Source organism: Schistocerca americana, chromosome 8 (genome assembly GCF_021461395.2).
Source record: "Schistocerca americana isolate TAMUIC-IGC-003095 chromosome 8, iqSchAmer2.1, whole genome shotgun sequence".
NCBI classification, from domain to species: Eukaryota; Metazoa; Arthropoda; class Insecta; order Orthoptera; family Acrididae; genus Schistocerca; species Schistocerca americana.
Genome location: NC_060126.1, coordinates 193,496,732 through 193,517,641, shown reverse-complemented (window position 1 = coordinate 193,517,641; position 20,910 = coordinate 193,496,732). Strand labels below are relative to the sequence as shown.

Genomic DNA, 20,910 nt, shown 5'->3' with positions numbered 1-20,910 from the left:
TGTTGGACAGACTGTATGCACTATAGAACATCACTGTGTAGAGAATGAGAGATGTTTTCACTCGCAGTACCCAGAGAAATTAGAAGCAGCGGAGCAACTCCAGTACACAGACACAATATTGCAGTCGATGTGACATCTGTAATTTCTAAATTATTTATTCTAAAACATCATAAAAGAAGAAATCAAAATAAAAATGAGTGACAAAACACTGTGGCCTACAGCTAAGCACTACTTGGGACCCAGAAATCAGAAGGTTGAAGTGTGCATGCAACCAAGACATTGCCGTACATGACAGGAAAAAGTTACAAGTCTTTTAGCTCACACTACGGCACTTGCATCCAATCTTTTAACACCAAAACTGGCAGAAACAGCTACAAAATTTAACCCCGAAAATTCGAGCTATCGCTACTGAAATAAGCAGACCAGTATTTGCACCTCTAATATCTTTATGACAGTTATCACCATGAATGGATAGATGATATACCAACATACCTATATAGTTCAATATCTTACGAAAGCTGTAACTACAGTCTTAATACATTTCTAAATATTGAACCCTCTGCTTATATAGTTTCATACTCGATTGACATTGGTGGATACATCATCCTTTTGATTTGTTTTGCAGCATCATATTAGTTCAAAACAAAATCCTCTAATGCATCACAGCTGGAGCAATTCACTAAAGACCAAAGCAATTTAGGGGATCCAATTGGCACTCATGTTTATTATCTAACATTCGTGATGATACTGGTAGATTAAAATACACGAAAGTCAACTACACACTCCCATCAGGGAATTATCACAACTTTATTTTACTTCAGTGGTGCACACTATTTATCTTTTTGTAGGGCACTATGTCAGATAGCGACTAACCACACTGTGTGATAGTTGTTTTATCAGTGTTCCCAAAGAAACCACTGAATCACCATTTTCTTCTATGGACTTATAAAATTGTAGTACTTCATGGCAGATATCTTGAAAGAATAGAGATACTGTCAGTTACTACTGATTTTATAAATCCCCCTAAGGAAAGTGTTTCATGCTCTCAAATGTGGTCTCAACCTGATGACAGTGCAGTCATTTGATGTTGCCCCCATTTCAATGAAAACAGTGTTAATCAGTTTTAAAAAAAGATTTGGTTTTTTCGGTTGTTACGGTTAATAATCCTCCCGTAGTTCAGAACTTCACAAACTTCTGGTGGAAGATATATGTTCTTCGTGGTACTGAAAGCGCAAATAAGGTGTTATCAAGTTAAGATGTATGTATTACATTTACATTAAAGGAGTCATCTATCTCCCTTACTGCTTATGATGGAAAGTTACTCACCGACAGCATCTGGTACAATTCGTTCTGGATACAAATCTGTCAAAAACAGACTGTTAACGAGAGTTGACTTGCCTAAACCAGATTCACCTACCACCATCAACGTAAATTCAAATCCTTTCTTCACTGACTTACGATGCACTTGATTTGGCAAATTTGCGAATCCTACATATCCCGGCGTTTCGATACTTGCGAACTATAAAACGGAAATGCAATCATTAGTGTACAGAAATCCACTCAAAACTGAATTTATCGCCATGCAAGCACTATAACTGATTGACTTACTGTTTTCACTGATTCGTTCGACATAATATACTACTTTGTATCAACCAACACTACTATCACAACACTTACACACACTCACTCTTGTTACAACCTAAACAAATACAGGGCGTTGACAGTCTTTGGTTTAGCGCGCTCTATCATTGCCAACATGTCATATCCTATTCGCAGAGTATTTCCTGGTGGAAACATTTCAGAGTACTTCGTAAACATTGTGGATCGACCAGTATTCTCTGGGATCTATCGATACGATCCTAAAAAACTTTTTGTTACTTGATAGTGCATCAAATGTCATGCAAGTGGTATACACGTCTGAGGACATTCGCCAAAATCCTGACAATATGTAAGTAGATCGAAGATAAAACTATTCTCTTCCGCAACAACAATTTTGCAATTACGGCTACTAAATAGTTATAACATAAACACCACACTTTAAGGGCCACTACATCAATGAAGCGGAGCTGTAAGAAAGATACAGTGTAGTAAAAATTTTAGAAGAAGTTTTTATAATAAGAAACATCAATTAACATCGAAATATAAAAACTTTGACATTAACTTATCAAAGATATTGGTGGTTGAACTACGTGGATTAAATTACGTGTAGAAATATAGCAACCAGCCACTTTTTATATATATCTTTATTTATGGCTGTTGTAATAACAAGAAAAATGTTTCTCGATTTGCAGTAAACTGCTGTGCCATGATATTTTAAAATATCCTTGATTTTTATATAAAACCCTCTTTGTAATTCGTTTAGTTACTGAATAATCCATACCCTGTAAATAAATAGTTTGCATGTGGAACTCTGTTGGTGAAACTTAATACGTCTGCTATAGGTTATGGGCCAAGCCATAAGAAATTGGAAAATACATGATTAAAGAAGACTGAAAAATTCAAAGTATGCCCGTAAAGTTATACAGAAGAGGCAAACTTTCCGTAAGAACATGAAATGGCGATTATAAAGTGATTATTAATAAACTTGAAGGACATAATGCTTGTGTAGAATGATACATCCCTACAGTGCTTCTTTCATAAGAACTTAAAGATATTATGTGCGAACGTGTGACAGTGCCACAGGCAACACCGCGTGAACAAAAGGCATCGTACGCAGAATGACAAAAGGATGACGCGAAAGCAGCAAGTCTGATAGCAAATTTGTGGACTTCTGGTGACGTGCAATAAGTTAAAGAAATGAGGAATAATTACGTGCGTGATTTTCGAGTCAAGTGCGATGAAACAAAAGATTTTAGCGCACATCTAGCTAAACTGCGTAAGCTATTTGTAGTTCCATTCGATAAATTAAAGAAACGTGAAAAGAATATGTAGACTAGATTCTAGAACAATGTTAAATGGTCAGATTTTATCCACATTAGAAAACGAATATTATAATTTTGAAGATCGTTGTGACGAAAGACCATTGGGAAAAGGGTTAGAATTTACACATGGCATACTTACTGAATGCCATGGATCAAGGTTGTCAAGTAGCTGCAATTATCTCTATTTCCGAAAAACATTTGACATGGTACCACAACTACACTTATTATAAAAAGTACAATCATATGGGGTATCAAGCGAAATTTGTGACTGCGTTTAGGATTTTTGTGTATGGCATATGCAACAAGTTACGTTGGACGGAGACTAATCGACAGCTGTAGAAGCGACTTTGGGTGTACTCTAGGGAAGTGTCTTGGGACACTTGCTGTTCACGTTGTAGACAATATTAAGATTAACTTCAGATTTTTCCCAGATGGTGCAGTTACTACAATGAAGTACAGTGTGAATGAAGCTGCTGCCAGACCTTCATAAGATCTCAAAGTGATGCTGAAATTGTCAACTTGCTGTAAACATTCAAAAATGTAAAATTCTGCACTTCAGAAAAAGAATAAATGTAGTATCCTATGACTATAATATCAGTGATTCACAATGGAATCAGTAAATATATACAAATACTCGAGTGTAATGCTTAGTAAGGAGATGAAATAGAAAAATTACTTAGGCGCAGTCATGTGGAGAGCAGGTAGCAAACTTAAGTTTATTGGTGGAATACTAGGGAAATGTAATCAATCTACAAGGGAAATTTCTTAAAAACCACTCATATGAATCATCTTAAAAAATTGCTCAAGTGTATGGGACCCATATCAAATAGAACTAACAGGGATATTGATCATATACAGAGAAGGGCAGTATGCATGGTCACAGGTTTCTCTGACTTGTGGGAAGGAATGTTGAAAGAACTGAACTGGCTTATTCTTGATGATAAATGGAAATCATCCCAAGAAAGTATACTTACAAAGTTTCAAGAATCAGATGTACCGAATATCTGTAGGAATATACTACAACCACCTACATTTCACTGCAGGAATATAATATAAGACCCTTCATTACAGCACATACAGAGCTGTTTAACACTAGAACAATATCCTCATATCTCGAGATACACAATAACGCAAATGTGGCTTCAGAGCGGTTGTAGTCTTCCCCAACCTATCTTCCTAATCCATGTGCCACCAGACAACAGTGTAGTGCCAACCATTGCTAGGTGAATCTTCTTGCTCTCAGTGGCTTTTGTATCTTTGAGGCATAACAACAGAAAATGTTTGACCAGTCTATATTTTTGTTCTTAACTGTATTATTGTGGTATGATTATAATTATTTTAGTAGCATGCGAACTTACTGTTATTTTTCTTCCTTTTGAACTGAAGATCGTCATGATCAGAAGCCTGTGCCTCTCCCGAATATAATAACAGCGAATTTGTACGAATATTTGCTGAATCTATAATTTTGTTCTTGTTTCTATTTATGTGCGTTTACTCTAATTATTTTACCAAAACACGCGTTAACTATTAGTATTTTTTTCATTACAGACTCAGAATGGTATTACAAGAGCATTTTTTGACTTAAATATCTCAGCTGACGTAGAAGGAGTCCACCAAATATTGTCTGATGGTATGGATGAGGATAAAGTGCGAGCAACTTCTTACGATTTAGAAGAGGAAGACTGTGACATTGATGTATCAGAGAACATTAAGGAGTGGGAGGAACACTCAGAAACAGAGTAGAGCAACAGCACACATGTGAGCTCTCAGAAAAAAAAGCCAAAGCAGAATTTCTATGTCATCAGAAGCAAGTAAAGACGGTAATAGAGACATTCACTTGGAAAAAAATTCCTTACACTTAACAGAGGAAAACCACCAAGCACAGTCTAATTGCACAGCATCCAAGTGTATCTGGAAAGACTCAAAATACTGATAAAATGGTGGACGCATGGAAGCGTCCAATTGATCATGACGTGATATGAGACTGGTCTGAAAAGTCCTTGGAACAGAATAGAAAAAAAGTTCTTACATCACTGAAACTTTTTTTAAAATTTTTCAATGTAGTCTCCTTATAGATTAACGCACTTGGTCTAACGATGTTCCAGTGCCTTGATCCCATCTCGAAAACGAGTTTCCTCCAGGTCTGCAAAATAGTTGTCAGTTCCGGCTATCAATTCCTCATTTGAAGTGAATCTTCGTCCACCAAGAAAAATTTCCAGTTTTGAAAAGAGATGGAAGTCTGACAGGGGCGAATAAGATGGGTGTGGCAACAATTCATACCTTAGTTCATGTAACTTTGCCATGGCGATGGCACATGTGTGCAGATGCACATTATCTTGATGGGACACGATTTTCTTCCTCGTTAAAGCACGCCTTTTTTCACATATCTTCTGTTGAAATTTGTCGAGGAGGTTAGCATAGTATTCTCCAGCAATTGTTTGCCCAGTGGGGAAATAATCTACAAACAGTATCCCCTTCGCATTCCAGAACACTGATGCCACGATCTTTACCACCGAAGGAATTGTCTTTGCTTTCTTTGGTGACAGAGAATCAGCATGTTTCCTACTGCTTTGACTGTTGTTTTGTCTCTGGGGTATAGTAGTGCACCAAACCGGCGCAAAAAATCTTGTTCGTTTCTCCAGCATCAAGTGTTGTGCAGATAATTTTTTCATTTCTAATTCTTCAGTTAAAATGTGTTATACTCTTTCAGATTACATCTGGCAAGCATGACCGTTCTGTGCACTTTTGCAATGATTTCTGGAGTAGTGACATTCTTGGCCTACCACTTGCAGATCATCATCTAAGCTCTCCTGATCAAATTTAAATTCATTTGTCCACTTGGCAACAGTTGAATATGAAGGAGCAGAGTCCCCCAGTGTATTCTGGAAATCGTCATGAATGGCTTTCGTACCTTTCATAACAAAGTACTTAATCACTGCTCGAATCTCTATTTTTTTCCATTTTCGAAAATCACTATGCGGGAACAACAACAGAGCCACATCACCGCCACAACTCTCTTCCAAGAGCACTGACGTTGCAAATGTTTACAGGCAACAGTCCAATGAAATCACGTGAACAACTCATTGCACTAGCACTGACCTCTTGTGGTGATTCTGAGAACTTTTCAAACCACCCTCATATATATGATTGTTAGACTTTCAAATCAGTATATTGACAGCATAAGCCAACATTATTCACAGCCTAAGTTTGCACAGCATACTGATCAGAATTAAATACATGCCTTCATAGGCCTTTTATACATGGCAAGACACGTGAAGGTGAAGGAATCGATCTTGAAGATTTGTGGGGTAAAAATTTCTATGCCAACTCCGTCTCTGTCTCACAAATGTTCAAGATTGATTCTTCCATCTTTATGATGTCCTGCCGTGTATAAAGGGTCTATGAAGGCATGTATTTCAGTTCAATCAGTATGGTGCGCAAACTTAGGCTGTGAATAATTTGAATGTCTAACAATCATATTATCTACCATATCATCATCAATGACCACTTCCAAATGTCCACAATTTTATCAATAATTCAGCACTTTCAATTTATTGCCTGAATGCTGCTTGGTTAGATTGCACTGTTGATGGTAAGGAGTGTTTTTCCAAGTAAATGTTTTGTTATCTTCTTCCCTTGATTCTGGCGTCAAATAGAAATTCTGCTGTTCTTCTTCTCCTGCAAGTCTCACATCTGTGCAGCTCTGCTCTATTACTGCCTTCCTCCCACTCTTCAATGTTCCCTGATGCATCAGTGTCACACCTTTCTGTTTGGCATCTACTTTGCTCCAGCTGCATCTTGATGCAGCCTTTTTTTTCTTCCTCCTCACCCTTCAGTCCCTTGATGCTGCGATCAAAGTGCTAGGCAGGAGCACAGCTGGAGCGTTCATGGTTACTGACTGCTGTTTGGCTAGTTCTGGCGTACTGTGTCTAGTTCTACATAACAGAGAAATGTGAATGAAAGGACAGATTGGCTCATATTGCACACTGTTAAGAACAACGACACAAACCAAAGAGCAACATTTGTAAAAGAAAAAATCTACATAAAGTATTGTGTAGTATACTGAAATGGTACAAGCTTCCTTTAATTTCAAGGAAGTAGTTTTGGCGATAAATTCCATTATATCCTATAAAAAAGTAATATGGACAAACCCTCATATAATTGTTTTCCATCTCAAATAACATTTTTTTTCTTACTGTGATATAATGTGACATTCAAATCTCCAGCAAGCAAAATGTATGTTAGAACAAAAACTGCAAAACAAGTTGAAAATATTTTACTAAAGAAATACAATATGTTAAATTATAATTTATGAAAATCAATACAGTTTAATATAGAACATAAGAAATTAAATTTTTGGTATCTGTGAAAGGCTGCACTCAGAAAGACAAAATTAGAAACAAAGTAATTAGTGAACAATTAGGATTACAACAAATAATGTAAAAGGCAATCCAATTAAAAAATGGAGAGAACATGTACTTCATACACTACCACAAAGACTTCCTAAAATAGCAGCAGATTATAAACCAGGGACAAGAGAAGCGTGGGAAGACTGAGGATGAGATGGTAAACCCAGAGCAGGCCCTAGGCCTAGCCCTGAGGAGACATAAGAAGAAAAACGAACATCAGTTAGCCACAATTTAAAGATCACATTCTACAAAAAAAAAAAAAAAAAAATAGTGCATGTAAAAGGCTGATTCTGGTGCACATTTTCCTGACTCATCAAATTCAAGCAAAAATCTGGCAAAAATCAAGGAAAAATCGACAAATTTAGGGAAAACATGATTCTCACCAAAAACAGCGATTTTTTGGAAAAAGAGGGAAAACCTGTTTCACAAGGGGAAAGAACAACAATTTCTACAAGAATTTTCACTCTTTGCCCAGATTTTGATCAAGCAGCAATTTTTGTAAAATTTTACCTTTTCTTGCATTTCACACAATTTTGCTCCAGTTGGAAAGACACAGCCAAAGCAATGACAGATTTGCCACCACAAAGATAATTCTCATGTTCTTCCTCCCAAAATTCAATGTGTTCTTCATATAATTTAATGTTATCCTGATGAGTGATTAATATACAGAGTGTCCTACCTAACTTTGCCACCTCACACATCTCTGGAACAACAATAGATATTCAAAAATGCTTTACACCAGCATGAACATACGGCAGAGGCTTAGGAAACCAAATACTGTGCTAAGTTTTAAAATGTAAACAAATGCTATTTTCAACACAAACTTTTGTATTTTTAAATGGACACCACATGTTATTTCGTGTGTAATCAATAGCATAAAAATCACAAAAATAATGGTGTTGGTTGCATCACAATACGTCAGTTACATCCTGAGAAATTGCGAAGCGAAGTCGACACTTGAAATAAATGAAGTGCACAGCTAGCGCACATCCTGAGACTCAAGCTTGTACCTCACGTTGCCTGTGTCAGGGGCTCACACAATGGAAAGGTATGCACAATCCACAAAAATAAACAATGAACAAGTACAACCCAAAGCTACGTTTTTCAGATTGTAAATGTATGTTTATTCTAGAGAAATGACAACTAGTGCTACAATTAGAGATAACACACTTGAATTCACTTTGCTAAATACATTTACTAGGCCCTGTCGCCCACAGAAACTGTATTGTTGTGCATTACATCCAGAATAGAAAATACACCCACATCTTGACCAATGAAACTGTCATGTAAACATGTGTTCAAAATGCCATCCGTTTGCATCAATGCACATTTGCAGATGGGTAACGAGAGAGTGTTGCACAGACTGTAGAGTTTCTACAGATATTGCCGCACACGCCGCAGTAATATGATGTTGCATATCCTCTACTGTCGTTGGGGGTTCTTGATACACTCTATCACTGCACCCCAGAGAAAGAAGTCTAATGGCGTCAAGTCAGGGGACCATGCTGGCCATCACACAGTACCTCCCCACTCTATCCACCTATTGTGAAATGTCGCATCTAGAAAGTCTCTGGCAACTTTTGCATTGTGTGCGGGACATCTATCATGTTGGAACAACATTCATAGACGAGTTTCCAATCCTAGATCCTCCATGAGGAGCGCTAATGTGTGTTGAAGAAGTGATACATATCACTGTCCGTTCAACGTTCCACGGTAAAAATAGGGACCTACAATACAGTTAGCAATGATACCGCACCAAACACTGACATTCCACTGTCGTTGATGAGCAACTTGGCGAATCCAGTGGCGATTTTGCATGGACCAGTAGTGCATGTTACGCAAATTCACATTACTATGACTTGTAAACGAAGCCTCGCCAGTAAACAATGTATTGCTTAGGAATACTGGATTACCTTGCAACTGCTGAAGCGCAAAACGACAGAATACAATGCAGGATTCAAAGTCATTCCCGTAACGTTCTTGGTGTAGTGGGATATGGAACGGATGAAACTGATACCGATGCAAGATTCTGCACACACTACTGTGGCTTATTCCTACACCTCGTGCAATTTCTCCTACGCCCACCTGAGGATTGTGTGCTACAACAGCCAGAACAGCAATTTCGTTTCCATTGCCAGTCGCTGGCGTTGTACGTCGACGTTTTGTGGGAGCCCAGCTTCCTGTTTCCTAGGGTGTCTTGCAGATGTTGCCAATGGTTCGACGTGACGGACACTGGCGACCTGGGTAGCGTTCAGCATACAGTGTCACAGCTGCGGTTGCATTTCTGTGATATTAGCCGTAAATTAAAATAATATCTAGTTCTTCTTCATTACTGAAGGCCGGCATATCGACTAGATGACAGCAAATGTAACAAGCCACAAGCAAACAGGTTTTAATGTGGCAACGTATGTGGATTAGGTTACAGTAGGAGAGCAGTTCAGCAGACCAGATTAGGAGACACTTTTACACTGAAGGTAGAGCGTGCCGTTGTGGTATTGGGCGGGATACAGGCGCCAGTGCAGGCAACCCCTGCTTGAGCACAGTACTACATGCGACGCATTACGTCAGAAACTGGGGCGCCGTTGCTATCTTTTACAAGCCACATATTTCAGAACGTATGAGGTTTAGAAACGTGAAAACAAGTGTGTTACCACTAATTCTGCCTCTAGTTGTCATTTCACAACAATAAACATTATGTGCAGGACATCCATGATTCTGATACCGCATTATTTGACACATTATAAGAGGTACAGCTCAAAAAGGCGATAAACTATCCCCCTTTAGGAGTGCCATCAATGAAATATGGGCCAATGATGTGTTGTCATACAATACCATACCATACATTAACACTCCACTGACGTAGTACGTCAATCACATCACGATTACTGGCAGTGTGAGGTGCATGCTTGAGTCTCAGGATGTGCGCTAGCTATGCGCTTTGTTTGTTTCAAGTGTCAACTTCGCTTCACAGTTTCTTGGTTTCCTAAGCCCCTGTCGTTCGTTCATGCTGGTAAAAGCGTTTTTCGATATCTATTATTGTTCCAGAGATATTTGAGGTGGCAGAGTTAGGTGAGACACCCTGTATATCCACGGTAAATTTTTCTTCAAAACGTGCTCTAATTTTTCTTCCTTCAGCCATGTAATGATGTTGTTTTAAATTATATCACCTCGGTTTTTGCATGACCAGCTGCAACAACCTTTGTGGGCCCATTTACATAGGAAACATTTCTCTAAATAAATGGAGAAAACTAATACTAAAGAATGCAAAAAATGTAGAGTGGAGAAGTCACTTGGTGACCATTATTCGTACAAGTACACAAAGAATAAGCATTTGCATATTTGAAAAGAATGTACTAGAAACAATCACAAAATTAGGTATGTTAACGGTGGCAGAGTGCTTTGCCCATGTGGAAAATATGTCACAGCTGCTTATTACAAGGAACTTTTAAAACTAATCTCGAATGATGAACACACAACACTATTGACATCCATGAAAAATTATGAACAAACTGAATCTAGTATAACAACAAATTAATGAATAAAGTGGCCAAAATTTAGAGATTTAGACTTTGTGCAAGCAGGGATCTAAGAACAAAATACAGTTAAATGCAAGATCTGTTAATGAAAATATCATAAGAAATTATCACCATCTGCGAAAAATGCTGACTGTTATGCTTCGATCTGCAGGTGACAAAACAAGAAAAAATATATCAAATGCCATTAATTTTAATATTTTAATTGTTTTTATGAAAATCCAAAATCTGGGGATGAACATATAAGCAAATGTAAAAATTATTATCAAGATTATGCAAATATGAAAGTGATGTGGAACTGAAGTATGTAGATGTATCTTTAGATAGCATTTACTATCGGCCAGACACAAAAACTGGTAGAAATACAGGAAAGTGAGAAAGAAATTTTAAACATTTTCACTCAAGGTTCTATGCTGATCATCATATGTCAATTTTTTCTTGCCATACATGACTATATAAACAAGTTTATCTTTCGGAATTTTATCACTGAATATGGCACACACTTTCATTGTTGTTTTTTGTGTTGCCAACAGATTCATGCTATGTGACATGTTTATGATGAAGATGTGGCTATTTTCAATGAAACTGAATGGATGTATGTTAATGTTGCCCCTCAACTGTGTGATACGTTTGAAATCGTGAAAAGCATCGTAAGCCTTCTAAATGCTAGAAGGTGGGTCGGTGTTCCACATTTCTTACGAAAAATTTCAGTTCTTCTATTCTTCAGGTAGACAGACTGTAGTTTGAAGTGATCGAACAAGGAAGAGTCAGCCAACTGGTTGTTTTCGTGCTTGATCTGAAACACAATGACGATGAAGTACAGCATGTCACGTCTTGCAGAACTGTAATAGTTCCTGACACTGAGCTCAAAATTTCTCTTACTAATCAGTGCTACAACTGACATGATTTGTGAAAGAAAAATATGGGAATTTTCGTACTTTAAGCCTTTCTTGCTCTAGCTCGAGCATACACTCAGCTTCGTATCTGTCTGTAGGAACACGGATTTCCCTGCTTCTACAATAATTCTGCCTTCCTTTCGGAGTATATCGTTTTCCTCAACACCAGCTTCGTTGTGGTCAGCCCAATGAGGAACGGCATCGTTTACACTTGAACAATGTGTGAAACATACTGATAGATCACCTTCCTACATCACTTATTTATAATCTTTGAAGATCCCACCAAGCACATCTGGTGGAAAAAGTACTTCATTTTTCTTACTTTTTATTTTCCCTGTGTTGAGGATATGGCCTTCCATGGCTAGCTAATCAGCAAGAGGCAAAGCAAAACATAACAAGACTAATGAAGAAATAAACAGATACTCCATTCGAGACGAAACATAGGTTGAACAGCTTCGTTACATACACTGAGGTGACAAAAGTCAAAAGATACCTCTTAACATCGTGTTGGACCTCCTTTTGCCTGGCATAGTGCAGCCACATTCACGTGGCGTGGATTCAACAAGTCGCTTGAAGTCCCCTGCAGAAATATTAAGCTCTGCTACTTCTGTAGCTGTTCATAATTGCAAAAGTGTTGCCAGTGCAGGATTTTGTGTACAAACTGACCTCTCCATTATGTTTCATAAATACTTGATCGGATTCATGTTGCGCGATCTCAGTCAGGCAAATCGTTCACTCGAATTGTCTAAAATCTTCTCCAAACAAATTACGAGAAAATGTGGCATGGTGACATTGCGCATTGTCATCCATAAAAATTCCATTGTTATTTGTGAACATGAAATCCACGAATGGCTGCAAATGGTCTCCAAGAAACCAGAAATAACCGTTTCCAGCCAATTATCGGTTCAGCTGGACTAGGTGATCCAGTCCATTTCATGAGAACACAACCTACACCGACATGGAGCCACCACCAGCTCGCACAGTGCCTTGTTGACAACTTAGGTCCATGGCTTTGTGGGATCTGTGCCACACTCGAACCTTACCATCAGCTCTTACCACAGAATTTGGGACTCATCTGACCAGGTCGCAGTTTTCCAGTCGTCTATAGTCTAACCAATATGATCACATGCCCAGGAGAGGCGCTGCAGGCGATGTCGTGTTGTTATCAAAGGCACTCTTATTGGTCACCTGCTTCCATAGCCCATTAATGCCAAATTTCAGCGTAACTGATATGTTCATAGTTCATCCCACGATGATATCTCCAGTTTTTTCACGCAGTTCTGTTGGCCTGTTAGCACTGACAACTCTATGCAAATGTCACTGCTCTTGGTCGTTAAGTTAAGGCTGTCAGCCACTGCGTTGCATGTGGTGAGAGCTGATGTTCTTGGCACACTCTTGACACTGTGGATCTTGGAATACTGAATTCCCTAACGATTTCCGAAATGGGATGTACTTCGTGTCTAGCTCCAACTACCATTCCACATTCAGAGTCTGTTAATTCCTGTGATGTGGTCATAATCATGTCAGAAATCTTTTCACATGAATTGTCTGAGTACAAAGAGCAGCCCCACCAATGCACTGCCCTTTTACACCTTGTATGTACGATACAACGCCCATCTGTATATGTGCATATCGCTGTCCCATGACTTTTGTCTCCTCAGCTTAGTTCTCAATCAACTTTTTACTGGATTTTCTGTTATACATTGGATAATCTGTGCTATCGGCATGGACAGCACTAAAGTTCATGTACACCTAGACATCAATGGGATGAACCCAACAATCATACATGTAGATATTAATCACCACATCTTTGTTAGGAGTATTTAGGTTACTTTTTGTGTTCTTGTTCACTAGGATGCTATTCATTTATGAAGGATAAAATTTTACTACATCAATTCGAAAACAACTGCCATGCTGGCACCACCAAAATCAATCAGCTCGTCATTGTCGACAGTTATGGTTAGTTCTGGCTGTTGTGAATTTAAACAAAGAAAAATTATTGGTGCACAACACTCGACATATGGCTGAACGAAGCAATAATGTTTGTTCTCGATGAGATTGGTCATTGTGCTTCAAGAATATGTCATCAGCATTGTTAAAATTAGTATTAATTAACTGAAATGGTATAATTTTTGGTAGATCAAGAGGGACAGTTTTTTCATTAGCTTCAAGTATTTGGCTATTAAATCCTAACACAGTATGAAAACCACATTTTGGGTCCTTATACAATTTAACATCACTCTCAATAGCAACTGTATGAAGGATTCTATGTGTTTGTTAGGCTTCCATGCAAGAACAAATTCAGCCAAACTCTTCAAGGTATACTGACTGACAGGAATCACTAATGTTCGTCTATCACAATACACTTTGTGGTTTTTTGTTGTTGTGATATTTAGAGCTAAAAATGTTCTACAGAAATCTACCAGTGCAATACGCGCGTTTCTATACATCATAGGCACAGCCAGTCTCTTCTTGAGTACTGAGGACTTGCCACTAAATTGAAACAATCGATCTGTCTACTACTAGAAAAATTGCTAATTGAATGAAAACAGATTAAGAATCAAATGAGAAAATTCCTGAGAAAAAATAAAAAACGAACATGGTAAACTCTTGGCCAACTCCATTCAATGTGCAGTCACAGGGCCAACCAAATGTAGAGAAACACACTAATGATAGACAGCTATGTCCTAGCTCCAAGATGGTTGAACTGAGAAAAAAAATCAGTGTTTTGTATGTTTATTCTAGGAGTTAGATCGGCCAAAATATCAAGGATTCATGAAAATGTGTAAAAAGGTTGAAGGCAAAAATGTTGATGGTGTTGGGACAGCAACCAGCCACAAATTTACTTTCAGTTCCCTTATTCAAAAGGTACTGTTACCGGTTTCGAATCGTTGTGATTCATCCTCAGACAGTTTACATGCTTTCTTTATGACATGTGGTGTGTTTTTTACAGATTAATTGTCATGAAAAGTCGGTTTCGAGTGTTTGTTTTCATAAAATCCGTCCAACAGATGTAAATGCATTCCCACTGCATTTTTATTGTTGCACACGTAAATTGTTCTCACTGAACACTTAAGAGTTGTCACTGAGCCTATTTCTACCACACACCACATGTTTTGATACATACAAAGAGCCAAGATCATCAATATTTGTCTTCATACAACAGCCACGATCTCCATCATGTCATCATATGACAAAATTGCGTGAAGACAAAAACGATGAGAAAATTCCCATTTTTGTTGATAATGACGATATCATACTGTTAGACAAGTGTGAAGAAAACTCAGTCGTTGTGTTTGGTGACTTCATCCTCAAAAATCAAGACATCATTAGAGATTATTTCACTAGAGGACGACACAAGAGGATAGACTGTTTATATTTGGATTAAACATACTTGAAGATACCAAATCAACTTGTGAGGTACAACCTAAATTTTTTGAACATCTTTAGGCAAGATGACACAAATTTAAATCATATCTGCCATGATTTGTTGTTAGTGATGTAAATTTTAATGACTTTAAGAAATGTGTAGTACGCGTTGGAATGGAGATCAGTTTGGTTTTTCGACGATAGACATGAAAAGGAAGCCCACCAATGGGAAGGACAGCAACAAAATCAAAACTTTTTTGACAATATGAACATAGACATTGAACACATTGAGCATAGACATCTAACAAAAATTTATGTTTTTGTATCCTAATTAAATGCTAGTGAAGTATGATCCTGTGGCTGTTGAAAAAGCCAAACAAAGCAGAAAAAAAGGAAGAGTTGAAGAAAGCCTTCCAAACATGGAAGAAACAACCACAAACAGAATTCGAAAAGTACAATAAAGAAGATCAATGTGTTATCGATGCCATCGACCAAGTGAAGCAAGGAATGAAGTGCTTGGTGTCAATGTACTGAAGGCCTTCGAAGTAAATCATTAAGTTGAAAAGAAAATGTAGAATGTAACAACATACCAGCAATTTAACACTTTGAGGGTCCCAAACGACTTCAGTATAGCAACCACAGTGAAGACAAAGTTTTTGGGTTAAGGTCCATTGATACCTTTAAATATGTTGGATGATTTGCTAGTAAAATTTTATGGTTACGGACTCACATACAAGGAAACAGATGGATTGATGAATCTTTTGACAAATAATGCATCACTATGGATCACGTGGACACAAGATTTACAAATTATGCAGATATTTTGTTCCATTTAGAAGTGCTGTATTCCGATAAAAATCCTTACAAAATCAAGTCGAGTGTAGGCATCAAGTACAATTGTTTGTTAAAAGAAATCATTGGCATATACTTTCCAAACTTGGCGCAAAGAACCGATCATTCATTGGAGAGACTGTGTGAAGTGGGATGTATGTCACATAATCGACAGATTAATGATTATCCACGGTGAAGAGATGGCTGGCAACAAAAAAGTTGCTGTAACGCTGGAACTGATTAATAAATCCAGTGGCTTGATTATCAACAATCACAAGGGCATAGCATATTTGATCAGATGTTTGAAGAATCTTCCTAACACATCTGGGCGAGTGAAAAACATGGGGAAGACTAGCTCGAGGAGACCAAGGAATAAATTCGTTAGATGAAGCAAGTAGAATACATGACATTGCCTACAGAGACTACAAAGATTTAGATAAAAGACATGAAGCTGACAAAGAACTTCAACTGGCCACAGAAAACGAATGCATGGAGAAGTCGCTTCATTTGGCGAAAAATTGGTGCAACAGCAGTAAGAGAAATTATGTATGGATTTAGAAAACTGGGCATGGCCACAAATATTGATGATAGTGGTTAGAGGTTATAAAAATTTCAGTTGCAATGCTACACAAATATATTCATCCTCATCAAATTTTTATTCTCTGTAAATGAACAGTTTAACGATTGACTACAGTGTGTGTTGCCTAACGGAAGACCAAGGCAAAAGCAATTAAAATTAAACTCAATAACGATCAACTGTACAGTACCGACAATATTTTCACTACCACTCAAAATATGGAGAGACAAACATGCTCAGGCTATCGAGATGGATTTCTAGAGATGGAGTTGTAGATATTCCAGGCTTGATCACATTAGAAATGATAGGATCAGAGAGGTTATTAATGTCGAAAGCACAGTCCTAGACTACATATAAAGGAAGCACCTACTCTGGTATGGTCACTTTAGAGCGTATGCCAGACACAAGATGGCGAGAAGTGTATGGCAATGGACTCCACATCAAAGAAGAAAGTGCGGTAGGCCTGCGAGATGTTGGAAAGACGACATCAACGAAGCAATGGCAGCAAGAGGTCTTTATGAAGGGGACTGAAATGACCGTGAACGATGGAGATTGAGATGCGAGAGTCGGCAGCAATCGTAGAAACCTCGCTCACATACATATAAACATACTGGTGAAAACCTACTCATAACAATAGGTGTATCTCTTGTGAAAAAAATTATAGAATATCTCATGAAGAAGAAGGAAGGATCAGGCGGTTTTCTTCCATTACTATTAGTTACACTACCATACTTGGCTGTTGCTGGTCATTTGCTGCTGGAGTAACTGCTGTTGTAAATGCTCTCATAAACAAAAAGATAAAGAAGTGGAACAACAGAAGAGACATAACCTTGCACTAGAGAAGAAGGGAACTGGAGTGAAGAGAAAAAAAAATTCGAAGAAATAACGGGAGAATATGACAAATCTTTATCACATTTTGATGTAGAAAAGTCGGTCAAACAGTTGAAAATCAAGCATTGATGAGCTACCTACAGTGTGTTAACTGTAAGACGGCAGAGTTGTGAGGGGAGTGTGGGGAGAGGAGGAAGCAAGCATTGGCTGGCGAGGGGAGAGGAGCCGTTGGGGAGGGGACAAGGCACGCCTACCGCTTGCAGTGCTGGCACTAAAAATTGCGCGTCATGCTTACACGAAAGCAGACGAAAGGCTTGGAAGGAAAACTCGCTTTAAGTGTTGTTCGTAAACGAAACTGAAATCGTCATGTGCATTAAAATCTATATATATAAAAATGAATGTATGTATGTTTCTCTATTATGCGCTCACAAACCATTCATCCGATTGCAATGAAGCTTTTGTGAGTTGTTCTCCGAACGCCCGAAAACAATAATATACAATGTTTTAAGAGTCAGGTCATTGCAGCATGCGATTCCCACTGCTCGCAATTTTTTTTCATTTTATTTCATTCATATTGCCAGGCGTTTGTGGTCATACGCCGGGATGATTCTTGGAAAACTGTTTGAATCTTCCAATGCTACGCATGCTGTGTCCTGTGTATGTAGCAGCTCTCACTGAAGATTTGTAAATGCGGTGAAGCAATTTTTTCTGTTCCCTTTCCCTTTCGCAGCATTCAATCACACGCAATATAATTTTACGAGCATCGCTACGTAATACTGGTTTCCTTCTAACCGTAGGCCTACAGGTAGGCGTTGTTGGCGACTCCCGAGATGGGCCAGCACCTGCCTCTTCACTCATTTTGATAATGTTTAGCACAACTGCACAATAAAAACACGCAGAACAGTACAGCGCAAAACAATAACGAAGCAGACGACAATGGCTACCTTGTACAACACAGTCAGATACGTAATGTTGGCAGCAGTCGAAACTGCGTGCCTGCCGAAGCCTCCCGACGTTTACCGATTTCTACCGGTTGAGGACTAGGGAGAGGTCTGCCATCTAAAAGTTTACACACTGTACTCATCCTAGGGAGCACAAGTGTGAGGCAGTAAATTTAGACATTTCTGACAATGCAGGCGCAAACTGGGTATGTTTCGATAAGGCCTACGACATTAAATCTGTGTTCGACTCGATTGGCGGCAATATACGAAGAGAACTAGTTGATTACTTAGATTAAAGTGAGCTATACTACAACGTTGAGAAAATACAAAACAATGATGAAGCCCTATGTGGTCACTTGTCTGTATTTGTTCTTAAGCTTTTGTCAGTTGGTTGCAAGTGTTGTGAAATTTTAAACCTAGTAAATGGACGGTTTTGTAAATAATCAGTAGTTTTCCGAAGAACTGGAAGCTAAAATCGAAGATTTTCTCTAGTTTGACCCAAAATTAAGCGAGAAATAACTTCCAAAATCGACGATTTCCCCTAAAAAATCGAAGGTTTTCTTTCAGCTGAACCGAAAATTAAGAAAGAATTGACTTCAGAACTGAAGAAAATAAGGCCAATATTAGAGTCGTTAGAGACAAAGATGAAAGAAAAGTCAGAAGAATAGGAAGTAAAAATCGAAGATATTAGATCGTTTGAACCAAAAATTAAGAAAGAATTAGTTTCAAAAATCGAAGATTTTCATTCAAAAATTCGAGATGTTTCTAAAGACACGAGCATGATGCCTGATAATCAAAATTTAAAAAGGAATAGACCTCAGAATTGGGAAAAATGAGGCAATATTACAGTCATTAGAGATAACAATTGAAGATCTTCAGCCGAAGTCTGCAGAAGTGGAAGAAAAAAAATCGGCTTTAGAACGAAAAATCAACGACTTTGTATCATTAGAACCGAAAATTAAGAAGGAATTAATGAAGTTCTTGGCAGATTAAAACTGTGTGTCGGACCGAGACTCGAACTCGGGACCTTTGCCTTTTGTGGGCAAGTGCTCTACCAACTGAGCTACCCAAGCACGACTGCCGACCCGTCCTCACAGCTTTATTTCTGCCAATACCTCATCTCTTACCTTCCAAACTCCAAAGAAGCTCTTTTGTGCACAAGAGCTTCTGTGAAGTTTGGAAGGTAGGAGACGAGGTACTGACAGAATTGAAGCTGTGAGGTCAGGTCCCAAGTCGTGCTTGGGTAGCTCAGTTGGTAGAGCACTTGCCTGTGAAAGGCAAAGGTCCCGAGTTCGAGTCTCAGTCCGGCACACAGTTTTAATCTGCCAGGAAGTTTCATATCAGTGCACACTCCGCTGCACAGTGAAAATCTCATTCTGGAAACAGTGAAATATTTCTGTGCTGTGTGTTGCTACACAGTCGATCTGCACGAGCACACTGAATAATTGAAGGCATGATTAAGCAGTTTTATAAGGAATTGGGAAATACTTACGTCACTTTTAACAGTTTAAGGTTAGTATAAGTGAGTGACCCAGTAAGTGGATATGGTGCACTCACAAAGAAATATTTAGAAAAAGAACTAAAAAATCTTACCACGAGCGCAGAGTATACGAGTATTCTCACACAATTCAGCTACTATATCAACGAGCAAGATCTAGAAAAAGAAGTAAAGCATCGTGTCACGAAAGCTGAATCTAAGAGATGTCTAGAAAATTGTAATAAACAAAATGGAATTTCTGATGGTGTCATGGAGAGCTTAATGCAGAGACAAATAATATGAAAACGAGTCTTGAGCATACATTAGATGGGGTCAATATGCTAAAAACAGAACTGAAATCTTTTCAATTAAAAATCGAAGAATTTCGACCAAAAATTAACAATCAGTGATACACAAAAGTTGGAAAAGGTATAGAAATACTGAATCTTTAGAATAATAAATTGAGGATTTAATGTATATAAATCCTTAACATCAATCATATTTTGTGTTCAAAGTGCAAAAGATTTACTGACACTCCTCATCCTCAATGCATGACTGCAAAAAATTGAAGACAAGGGATTTAGGGTCTATACACAGTATGCAAGCCAAACAAGAGTAAGTTTGTTCTAAAAAAGTTGTAAATGTGTACACTGGAAGTGTACTCATATTTCAGGACACATTTGAGAAGAGATCATCAATGAACTACACAAGCCAATGAGGAAGGCTTTCAAGAGAAGAGTGTTGTTTCCATTTGTGTAGACGATTTATGGCAAGGAGATGTAGTAGAGATGAATTGACCCAAGCTGTAGGGCATCTCTAAGATGAACCAAGGGTACAAATATTTATTGACTGTTGTTGATGTGTTTTCAAAGTTTGCATTTGCCATCCCAGTTAAGAACAAAATGGGCAAAAATCTGGCTGACGCCTTCGAACAAAATTTGAATGGTGAGAATACCAAGAAACCTACAGACGCACAATGGTAGAGAGTTCTTCAACAAAGAATTTAGTGAGCTGATGAAGAGGCATGGGGTCAACCACTATTCCTGTAGGGCGTATAATAATTATGTAAAATAATTACGTGTTATTTATGGTTCTTCAAAGCAAAAAATTATGTAAAGACTTATT

At 38.1% G+C, this 20,910-nt stretch overlaps 1 protein-coding gene and 1 non-coding gene across 2 annotated transcripts in view; both read right to left on the bottom strand.

Annotated features, from left to right (window-relative positions):
* LOC124545130 (septin-1) overlaps positions 1-1,795 on the bottom strand; it is a 54,770-nt gene extending 52,975 nt beyond the window's left edge. The window contains exons 1-2 of the mRNA XM_047123956.1: positions 1,609-1,795; positions 1,327-1,519 (exon numbers count right to left, since the gene is read on the bottom strand). Of these exons, the coding sequence (XP_046979912.1) occupies positions 1,327-1,519; positions 1,609-1,632 (217 nt within the window). The 5' untranslated portion in view covers positions 1,633-1,795. The remainder of the gene's footprint in view (positions 1-1,326; positions 1,520-1,608) is intronic.
* A 17,511-nt stretch (positions 1,796-19,306) lies between these two features.
* Trnal-caa lies at positions 19,307-19,381 on the bottom strand. The gene has a single exon. It is a non-coding gene; the product is annotated as a tRNA-Leu (tRNA).
* Positions 19,382-20,910: the final 1,529 nt, after the last annotated feature.